Here is an 11,376-nt window from a genome sequence, read left to right on the forward strand (position 1 = left end):
CAGATGTTTCTTCAACCTCCTTGAAATTTCTCCACTGTATAACAAACTAATTCACCAAGCAATGACATCATCTCATCGTTCACTTGACCTGGCAAGGTTTGGACACTCATGCGAAACAGATTGAATGCCAGTATTAATTAACACCCCTTCTCCCTCTCATCTACTTCCACCCCCCCCCCCCCCCCTTTCATAGCCGTGTTCACTTTTCATTCATCCCCGTTGTGCTGTTTTCAGCTTTACCCTGTGGTTGCCTGCTCCAATATCCCCCTTGATTTTGTTGATCTATTTTCATCTTTTTTCAGAAATTCCAAACAGGATTCCAACTAGTACACTGGATCCCTGACTTCATTCTGTTGTTGAATTCAAAATATCGGTATTATTTCGAAAATTGCTTCACAATTGTTAATGAGGTTGTTTACTACATTTTTTGGCCCTTGTCCTTACTGGCATTGTTGAAAGTATTGATAGCAACATTTACCCATTTCCATCATGCCAAGTCGCGCTGCAGGGACCGACCTCTACGAAAGGGATACCTACCACCGCGACCGCTGCGACCGCCATAGTAAATACGATCATATCTTCGAGGAGGACATCGAGAAACGTAAGCACCGTCGGCGGCCCCTCGCTCCTGATCCCCCTGATGTTCGAGATATAGAGAGGATTCGTGAACGGCGTCATTTGCCAGAAGTAATCCTTCGAGAATCACACAGGCGTAGCTCCAGTGCTGGTCCACTGGCCAGGCGGCCACAGGTCAGAGATGATGATTATGAGTTTGAGTACGAGCATGAACATGAACATGAACGCGGCAGGGCTGGGATTTATCCATCCCATCTACAACGATCGAGAGTAGTAGAGAGACAATTCTCTCCCGCGCTACCACCTAGAGAGGTTAAGCGTGATGAATTGTTAGTGAGGAGGAGGGAGCGATCTAAGCCATCACGCCGTGTGGTAAATTTTGAAACAGATGAGCATGTTGTCAGGAGAGAGAGCGATTTTTGGTCTGATAAGCAATCTGACAAGAGATATGATCGGGAATGGGAAAGGAAAAGAGGTGAGAGTGAACACGATTATCTCGGGGGTTCATATGTGAGGGAAAGACCAAACGCACGAGGAGATAGAGAGGAGATTATCGTTCGCAGGGATGAGCGGGAACGGAGTCCTGGTTGCGGGAAGGATGAGATTAAGAGAGACGAAGTTATCATTAGGAGAAGGGAACAAAGTTCGTCTTCTTCTTCTTCTTCGGAGTCTTCTTTCAATAGTCCCCTTGAACCGCCTCCTATTCGAGCCCCTCCTATTCACCAGGATGTAATTACTCATCATCGACATGTTGATCACGGTGGGAAAACCTAAATAATCTACTTTGTCGTAAGATAATGATGGAAAGTTAACGGTTTCTCAGGATACGAGATTGTTCATCCACTCCCACCTCCTTCAGAGACAAGCTCACGGCATGCTGATGATGAAATTGAAATTCGGAGGACGTATGTTTGAAAACCTACTTATATTGGTATTATGGATTTAATACTGACTTTTGTGTTAGGCGGGAACGCAACGGTCGTAGATACGATAATCAAATCATCATCGACCGTGAATCTAGTCGTCGAAAGGAGGGAGCAAAATTCGTTCATTCGCTTTCTCCACCCCGACGACGGGCGAGTCCCAGTCACTACAAGGATAGAGATGAATCAGAACGAATCGTCTCACATAGGTCATCTAGTGGTCGTGGTCTGGACAGAACACGGCATCATGATCTCGTGGTAATGCACGAGCGGGAAAGTGGCATCCAAGATCGTCGAGAAGCTGCTAATATCCGCGAGGAAGCGGAATACTACAATCGTCTTGCTAACAAAAACAGTCATATTGGCGAAGCGTACAATGGTGCAACGAAAGATTGGTCGATTATAGATGTTCCACCCGGGACTAAACGAGTGGAGATGGAGGGTGTCGGCGGCGCCAGCCAGGAGATTACTTGGCAGCGTTATAACGGCGTTCGTCGATCAAAGTTCCTCCTGGACGGGGATGAATATATCTCAGATAGAGGTCCTGTTCGAAACGGCGGCCGGATAGGGAAACGTTACGTGGGAGTGAAGGATAAACAGGACGGGCTTTGGACGGAGATTACCAAAGATCTCGTTGTCAAGGAAGCAATCGAAAGGCTTGGGTATTCTTACGAGGAAACGCAACACTTTTATTATATTTTCGCCTATTTGAAATATGTAGGATTCCATTCCCACTCCCTCCCTTTTCCCGCTTCCATTTTCATTCCGTTATTTTCTTCAAATTAAGAACCATCAACACAGGACGACGTCGAGCACCTCGTAGCCGTCTCGGAAGACTACCGTAAGGCGCGCCGCATGCGAGTCCGAGAAATCGAACGCGAACGGGCATGGATCATGACACCTCCTCCCCTGCCTCTTCCAGTCCCCGCGCCACCGGTTGAGACTCTGCTGATTGAGAGGCCAGAATATGAGGAGGAAAGGATCATTGAACATGAGATATTTGTTAATGAGGACAAGGTTCTCCCTCCGCTGAGGGTGCGGAGATGGTGAGAGTTGGCAAAGCTTGGTTAGATAATTTAATGAGCAAGGGTAGTTTTTATTACTCCCTCTATTAGCATCCTTGCTTTCTTTTGCCCAGAATGTCTACATTTCTTATGTTTTTGCAGCTGGGTTTTATTTCCCCTTATGTCTATTCTGGTTTTTTCATTTCACTTCTCTGGTATTATTACATGCAATGTGATATACATGACATTTCCCAATCCCGGATAACCCATCTGCATTATGACCTCGAGGACATTTTTGATTAATTCTCTATTATGTTTGTGTTTTGCATTTTCTGAAGGAATTTTTCTACTTATTAATGATAGGGTTGACAGTTTTAACTTTTATGCGGCGCTGGAGGCTAAATAAGAATATCTAGTTTGGTGGAACTATATAGAAATTTCTACTTGATAACGTTACAGAGTTCAGACCACTTCAATATCTCATCAACAATTCTACCAGGATTTATCTCTATACTGCGGAAAAATGTGTTTCGTCAATTTGACTTTGTAGTCGGCCAATGAGTTTAAAGATTTTCCTTCCAACGCCTTATGCTGCCTAGTTAACTCTTGATTCATCGAAGATCAGCGATTGTTTCTATTCGAAACGCGCCAGCTCTTCTCAAGTGAGATAACTATCTAAATACCGAAAAAAAAATAAAGAAAATCAATGAACAGGGATCAGATATCATCTGTGGGAGTTGTTCTGGATGGGTGGAGATGATTGTATGCCTGAAGGTGAACTAAGAAGTAGCGTGAATGATGGATAATCCTTTTCAACTAAATAAGCTGCAAGTCTCTCGCGTGAACTGCTCAATATTAGTTTCGCTGACTATCTTGCTGACAAGGGGAGGGGGGGGGGGAAGGGGGGATTCAGCCGTAAAATGGAGTTTTCTCTTATCCAACTTGATCGGATAGATTACTTATTTTCTCCTCTCTTCTGCTGCGTTTGAATCCGAAGTTCTGCTCTTATTCTTGTTGCAGACACCGCCGCCATGGCAGTTGGAAAGCATACAACTACATCGATGATCGGGCTCTCTCTTCTATCAGCACCAGGACCTTCATCCCTTCCAAAAGCCCGGGAGACTATTGACGAGCGAGGAAGGGCAATCTCTCAAGCCACAAATGACCTTCCCGGTTCCCTCTTCTCTCCCGAAGATGGATCACAGCCAGCAATGATGCCGACGGATCTCAATGTGTCTAAGCCAAAAGCTGTGGCAGTCATTATCACTTTGGCTTGTGTGAGCTTCCTGAACACTATGGGCTCAGGTATTCTCATAGCTGCCCTGCCTCGAATCGCCAAAGATGTTGGGATACCCCAAGCACTGATCCTCTGGCCGGCAGCTGTCTATGCCCTTGCTGCTGGGTGCCTCCTCATTATATTTGGAGCCATTGCAGATGTGGTTGGGGCAAAATTGATGTGGGTAGTGGGCAGCTTTCTCTTCGTCATTTTCACTGTCGCAATTGGCGTGGCGAAGACGGGTATTCAGATCATTATCTTTCGCACTTTCGCCGGTGCTGCGATATCCATGTGTCTGCCGACGGCAGTTAGCCTCATTACCAACACTTTCCCCAAGGGCTCCTGGCGCAACTTTGCATTTGCAATGAATGGGATGGGTCAGCCTCTTGGATATGCTGTTGGTCTGGTGTTGGGAGGAATATTCACGGACACCATTGGCTGGCGGTGGGCCTATTATATGATGGCATTGATCAACATCTGTCTTTCTCTGGTATCTATTTGGTCATTGCCATCTATCCATAAGAACTCGGATGCAAGGAAACCGTGGACACGCCGTCTTCTGGAAGATATTGACTGGCTTGGTGCTGTTATTATTAGCGGTGCTCTTGGAGTGTTGTTGTATGTCCTAGCTATGACGACCTCCTCGTACTACAGGATCGGTGATCCACAGAATATTGCTCTGCTCGTTGTATCATGCACCCTGCTTGCTGCCTTTCCCTGCTGGATGCATTATCAAGTTAAGAGAGGAAAGCCCGCGCTGATCCCGAACAGACTATGGAAGAGGGCTTCTTTCACCTCCATATGTGTGTCTGTCTTCTTTTGCTGGGCTTCAATGAATGGAATTGAGTATTTCATTACCCTCTAGTATGAGTCCCATGTGCTAATTCTCTGAGATGAATTATGTCCTATTCCGCTTTGCGAGACCAGAGAAAAAATAGGAAGCAACATTTTGACATAATATAAACGTAACTGATAGGTTCACAGCTTCCAACAAGTCGAAGAGCTTTCTGCTCTACAAAGCTCGCTCCGCTTTCTTGCCCACGTTATCATGGGCGTATCAGCCAACATTGCTACGGCCTACCTCATCTCCCGGGTTAAAGTGCGAACTCTCGCCGTCGTCTCTGCCCTAGCAACCATGATTGCCCCCATTCTGATGGCCACGGTTGAAGTGAAAGAAAACTATTGGTTCCGCCCATTCTGGGCTTTGTTTCTCTCCCCCGTAAATCCCGACGGTAAGACGCCTACCAATGCTCTCACTGTATAGATTATCCTCGTTCAAAGCACCGTTATGAGAAGCTTCCTAACCCTGTTGTTTAATGCAAATCTCAGTTCTCTTCACTATATCCAACCTTGTGATTTCAGATGCATTCCCAGCTGAAATCCAATCCCTTGCTGGCGGCGTCTTCAATGAAGTTGCTCAATTCGGCAACTCTGTTGGTCTGGCTGTAACGGCTTCAATCGCCGCCTCTGTCACCGAGCATTCTGGTATACTTGAATATCGGGCAGCGCTCATGAAAGGATACCGCGCGTCTTTCTGGACGATCTTCGTAGCCACGGCATTTGTGGTAGTTGTTTCGTTCTTTGGCCTGAAGAAGGGCGGAACGGTGGGTAAAAAGGAGGAATAAGTTTATTCTGTCCCGTTTTGGTATGCAGTGATGGCCCGTTTCTTCTTCCATCTTCTCGGCATTGAGAAATTCATGCAAAGGCTGGTTATCTCCGTCCTGTGAAAAAGGTTCGATTCCTAAATGCCCATGTTGCCGACAAAGTTGTCCTGTTAGAGCTTTGCTCCAAAGCAGGATTGTAAGTTATATCTGGGAAGAGTTGGCAAAAGACCAAATCTGACCCCGAGATATCTCTCGTTTTGAGTATCTCGCCCTTTTAGAGGCAGGTGTCTGTATGAGGTTTGAGTTGCGAAGCATGTCTATTAAGTCCAAAAGACGAGTATTCATCTGTGGTCAGCATGGAGCCCAAAACTAGGAAGTTTGCATGACTTTGCTGGCTATCCTCTTTCAGTGTTATATAATATTTAGTATTCTTCCAGATGCAACCACGCAGCGTTTACCATATAACGGATAATTATAGAATAAAATTCTATATATATTGGAAAAATAATTTATCTCACCTATACCGCTGTAGCACGTTTAAGATACCATGGCCCATCATCAACGAGTACACTTTATTTGCTAGGTAACCAATGGCATACAAAACACCTTCACCTTCTGAGCTCCTCGGCAAACCCCGGTATTTGGAATGACTTTTAGTTTAAAGAATGAATACCAAACTTATCATCTTTTGGGGTTGCTTCTTGCTTTGATTCTTTTCGCCGCGTAGCTCCTGATCTAAGACACTTCAATTAGTTATCTGCCAACTTTTTATAATGCTGTTTTGAGGGACATGCACGTCAACCATGGATTAGTTAACTATTGTCCAATTAGACCAGACACGGAATAAAAAAAAATAAAATAATAATAATAAAAAGCTATGACTGAAATTTGATTTCCTTGTTTCTGCAGATTTAGTGCAGCTATATGAAATTAATGGGTTAAGATATTATACAGGGCTTCATTCGCCAATCCCTGTGAGTGAAGTAACTATACCCGTTTCGTGGCCAGGATATTTAATCCCAGAATTCGTTCTGGTAAGTGGCCTACTGCCACTGCTTATGCAGACATCCATTATTGACGCTGAGATTCAGACGTAGATACCTCTTGAATCCCTAGATGCCAGGCCATCTAGAGGCATGGGAGAAATGGGGGCAAAGCTTCCGGAGCAGCAGCGGGATCCCAGAGGTCTCAACGTACTGTACGTCGTCAATATGCATATGTCAACCGCTCTGTGCAGAGCAAAGAGAGGAAAATGTTCTGGAACATGAGTTATGCTTGGCTCCATGTTGTCACGAATCCAGACACCTCTAAAAACATGTGGAGCTCTTCTGTTTTCCCCGATCTGTCTTATTTTAAACGTTTACAAGGACGGGAGGCGGGCTGGAGAGGTGTAAATTTAACAATGAACTTCTCCATAATTAAACATTAAAATAGATTCAAGCTGGGTAAGTTTCCCGAGATGTTCTAGACAAAAATGACGTGAGTTCATTCTTGCTATTTGGTTCTCATCATTTTGTCATAAAATTTTATCCCTTGCAGACTATATTGTTGTTATATACGCGGGTCGATTACCTGGTTCCAGGAATGCGGGAGCTATATTCGGCATGACTAGTATGTACTGTAGTTACTCTTAGGCCCGCTGTATTCGATTCAGAGAAGGACGATTGAAGCTATGTTTTATCGAAATTTTCTGTGTAGCCTTTGTGTCGGGATTCGATAAGGATATTAGTCTGGTCAATAATCCAACCAGTTTCGTGTATCATTTCATTATTGTAGTTTCTCTCATTCCGCCTCCGAGTGTCACCGTCACACAACGTCATTCACAGCCATAGCAGAGAGATGGAGTGCCAGATGCTCTACAGCAGTCCAAAAACGCCAAGACTGAAGTAAAAGCCCTTAGATACTTTGGATGGATATATTAAACACCTAGGAAGATAGCCCTCTGCTCTTCATCGGCCGTGGACGGTTCCAGCGCACACTAGTTGAAAGTTTGCTATATCTCTTGCATCTTTCTCTCCCTCTGACTGCCAAGTAGATGCCCATAAAAAATATAAAAATAAAAATAAAAAATCCGTGTCCTCAACATGTCACATCATTTTTGATGGGCACTTCCTCTCTGCATGATAGATGTTTGTGAATGCGTGGTAAGGAAGACGGTATGTGCGTATGTGCAGACTCCGTACGTGGCAGCAAAGGGGAGACTCTTAGTTATCAATTGCCATTGCGATGATGCGACCGCTCGGGAAAGCATATATTACGAGTAAGATGCTAGTGAACCTTATTTATATTTATATTTTTGTTTATATTTATTTATTTTCCCCCAGTTTTGGTGGGATTGGTAGCAATTATACGGATATCACACTTTGAAGGCTGAAAATAATGGGGAAATAAAGCTTCTTAAGGAAAAAATAGACGAAGGTTCTAAAAATCTTGTCTGAACGGAAATGGGTTCATATACGCGCGGTGTAGCCTTCATAGATATACTTTCATGCAGCTGGGATAAAAATGAATACCGGATCCCAATGGTGGAGCAAGAAGAGCGGGAAATTGTAAAGAAATGCCTTTGGATCGAATAACGAAAGCTACTGAACTTGTTAACCACCCAGCATCGCGCATAACGTCTATAGCGTGCGTCCATAGATGCGCTTCGTCACGTATGCCCAACCAAAAGTCAAGGTTTTGTTTGGCTCTTTCTAAAGGCGCGTAGCCAAGGTTTATGCAAAAACGGCGCTTATCCATCAGCCTTCAGAAGATTTCGCTCTCCGGGTCCATTTGCTTCTCTTTTTACCCCAGTCTCATATTCGCAAGATTGCTCATTCTGTCTCATCGAAAAGCCACCCTCCTCCTGATCAAATTCCTGCTAGCAACTTGGGTTTGGGCATCTAATATCCTGAAAAATCCTTCTTTTTCCCCCGGGAAGACGACTTGGCAAGGCAAGCGAGATATGACCGAAAATGCCGATATGAAAAAAAAAAAAAAAAAACAAAACCCCAAATTGTCTATATAAGTGGATAGAATAAGAGTTTTTTTCCGTCCAGTCGCCTCCATACAGTTGTGTCGCGAGGAGGGGATACACACTAGAGAGGAAGACAGGAAACTTTGAAATAAATGAGGGGGAAAGGTTTGACAAGAAAAAAAAAAAAAAAAAAGAAAAGAAAAGAAAAATGGGACCGTTGCGCTTTGATATATGGAGGGTATGACAAGCCTAACTCTGCTAGTAGTTTCTCTTGCTTCAGTGATGGGTTTTTGCGTTTCCTGGTTTCAGGTTGAGAAAATCGGAGAGTGACGTAGAGGATATTTGAAGCCGTGGCCTGTGGTGACCAGAGCAGTCCGAACCATGAGCCAATGAAAGTTGATCTGTTTGAACCTCAGATGGTGTGTCGGTTGTGTATGGTCGTTATGTGGAGTCGAGTCTCTGCTCCGCATGTAGCTAGCGGCGACAGGGTTGGGCTAACAACGGTCAGGTCATTCTGGGCTGTTCATAATTTATGCACGATGGCCGCTTTCCTAGGCCTGCAGATAATCAGATGCGGAGATCGGGAACGGTGTATGCGGGGACACTTTTCCAACTGCTGTCGGAAGGATGAAGGTTTGCTATGTATCCCGCATTTTGTAGCAAGAGATTGGCTCGCAGTAGAATGATATTAGATTCCTGGCTTGGAACACTTCAATATATGAAAAGCGAGTGGTGTTCATCGATGATGGAATGATGGCATAGTTGTTGAACTAACGGCATCAAAATTCTATAGGGAGGCACGTGATTAGGGTAGCCCGTAGTTTATCTGTTTAAACTCCGCTGTCGGTACTACGGCACGGGCAATACCTTTCTTTTCAATGCTTCCTGTTGACGTTCAAGGAGATGGTAGCCATGGACTGATATTCACTAGCATGTGCAGAGCAACCAGAATAGTGAAATGGAACGGTTCAAGAGGTTTTTGAATCTTGCTCCTCTCCATTATGATTTTCAGTTCTTTTCTTCTGGGTTGCTTTCCCGAATCAACAGGAAGTGGAGGTAGGAGAGTTTACGGTTAAACCACCTCGTTGAAAACTCAATTGGAGTCTTTCAGGCAGCCTCCAAAAATATTTTACTCTGAGGTAACTAAGTAGCTGCTGACGTGAATATTTACTCTTTAAGGTATTTTCCAGCCAAAGGGTTTGCACATCTCTCAGGATGTACAGTGCACATGCCGACTCTATAGCACCCCTAGGCCCTCAAATTCATGACTCTCATCACAATGCAGTGTATCGGTGACATGTCCGCCCAATCATTGGGAAATCGACGATCGAAACTTCGCTAATAATCCCGTATGAAACAAGGGACAGAAATTTGTACTCCAGAGCTTCCAATCAAAATAATGATACCCTGGAGCCCGACATTACCTCGGTAGGATCATGCTATTCTGCCATAGGCCAGTGGCAAACTTTAGCCAAATCACTCTCACACTATCGAATACTGCTTGGGAGAAAGCTAACCCGAGACGATCAACACGAGCCGGATTCTGACGTATGAGAGGACGGAAGATTTTTCGCGGCAATGTTGCTGTAACTGTATTTTGCAATAATGTTTGATATTTGCCGAGTTAACAATGCCTGTAAGGTTCCTGGACCCGGAAGGTTGGAGGTTATCCTCTGTCTGGAGAGAGGGGATAGTTTAAAGAATTCCATGGATTAGATAATTGATCTAATGATGCCATCAAACGTGGCAGCCAGCATATTCACAAGATGCGGTCGTTGGACTCCTGCTTGGGCTACGACCAATCGGACCGTGGCTGATAATTCGATTGTTGAGCAAAACGAATCCATGACCGTTGCTTTCCGTAGAATAATATGATCTCGACTGTTAAGACTTGTGGTTGGAAGAATTAATTTCGAACATTCCTCCTGTGCTTTGCCAATTCAGTTTTTCTTCCATAATGGACAGGATAAGGGGTGGGTGGGATGTTCGAGCAAGGTTTTATCTCCTGGCTGGACTCGATTACGATGTTCATCTGATTAGCCCAACTCAGGATGGGGGCTGCGGAGAAAATTACCAGCATCAAGCCCCCCCCCCCCCCCCCCCCCCGAGCCCTGCCCTGGGTGTTTGAGGGCACACTCTCTGGCGGTGCTGGTTGACTCTTTGGCAGCTTTTTAGCGGAGCCAAGGGGTAGGAAATCATAGCGCTGGATCTTAGGAGGGCATCGATCTGCTTGGCGGAAGCCTTGGCCCAAATGGCCTCTAATAAAAAGCCTGAAGGTTCGAGTTCGAGCACTGAGCGAAGAGCAAGTTGGTTACGTGGTTGCAGGGTGTTGCTGCAGGCGGTTGTTGTGTTCCTCACTCTCCCAAAATTCTCCCTCCTGAGTCTCCACAACCTCCAACCCTCAATTCCTCGTGTCTTGTCTCTCATTCAACTCGCATCTCTTTTCTTTTTCCCGTCTTCCCTCTTGTTCTAGTTCTTCTGCTCGGGGTCGTTGTGCGTCCTAGTCAGCTCTGCATTTCCCCATCTTTGGTGTCTAGCCCTCCTTTAATTTAACATCGGTGCTTGTCTTTTGTCTCCAGTCACTCCCTCAGACCAATTGCTCTCGAGTTGTGTCGCCTAAGATCTTGACCTTCAAGTCGACAATGCGCTTCCTCCGTTGATGTAACAGCTGCCCTCTGCCTGCCGTCAATCAATGTCTTGCTGTCCTCCGTGAGGGACCGCAGCAGGGCTAGACTCGGGTTTCAGGTATTATTACCAAGGAAGTTAGACAAGGTTCAAACCAGGGACCTTAGAACGGTACGTATATGTCTTCTTCAATCCAAGCTTTCTCTGCCTGGCTATACCCATTTGCTCAGGTTTTGTTGTCTGGCTCTGTGTCTGAACATGGTATGGTGATGGGTGTGAAAAAGTCAGGACTCTTGAGAGAACCTGTTCTCTGCATCCTTGATATCTCCAATTCTATGACATGACGACTAAGCACCATACTGCATTGTTATTGTCCGCTCAATTTTAATAGATACCTATTAGGTACTCTATT

At 45.0% G+C, this 11,376-nt stretch overlaps 2 protein-coding genes across 2 annotated transcripts; both read left to right on the forward strand.

The window, feature by feature from the left end:
• Positions 1-489: 489 nt before the first annotated feature.
• Positions 490-2,549, forward strand: PADG_07382 (uncharacterized protein; the record flags this gene model as incomplete). Its single annotated transcript, XM_010764403.1, has 4 exons — positions 490-1,336; positions 1,385-1,481; positions 1,541-2,216; positions 2,301-2,549. 4 exons carry the CDS (start codon positions 490-492, stop codon positions 2,547-2,549), a joined length of 1,869 nt encoding a protein of 622 aa, XP_010762705.1.
• A 985-nt stretch (positions 2,550-3,534) lies between these two features.
• Positions 3,535-5,404, forward strand: PADG_07383 (uncharacterized protein; the record flags this gene model as incomplete). Its single annotated transcript, XM_010764404.1, has 3 exons — positions 3,535-4,397; positions 4,764-5,011; positions 5,109-5,404. 3 exons carry the CDS (start codon positions 3,535-3,537, stop codon positions 5,402-5,404), a joined length of 1,407 nt encoding a protein of 468 aa, XP_010762706.1.
• Between the last annotated feature and the right edge of the window lie 5,972 nt (positions 5,405-11,376).

Source organism: Paracoccidioides brasiliensis (genome assembly GCF_000150735.1).
Source record: "Paracoccidioides brasiliensis Pb18 unplaced genomic scaffold supercont2.11, whole genome shotgun sequence".
Classification (NCBI taxonomy): domain Eukaryota; kingdom Fungi; phylum Ascomycota; class Eurotiomycetes; order Onygenales; family Ajellomycetaceae; genus Paracoccidioides; species Paracoccidioides brasiliensis.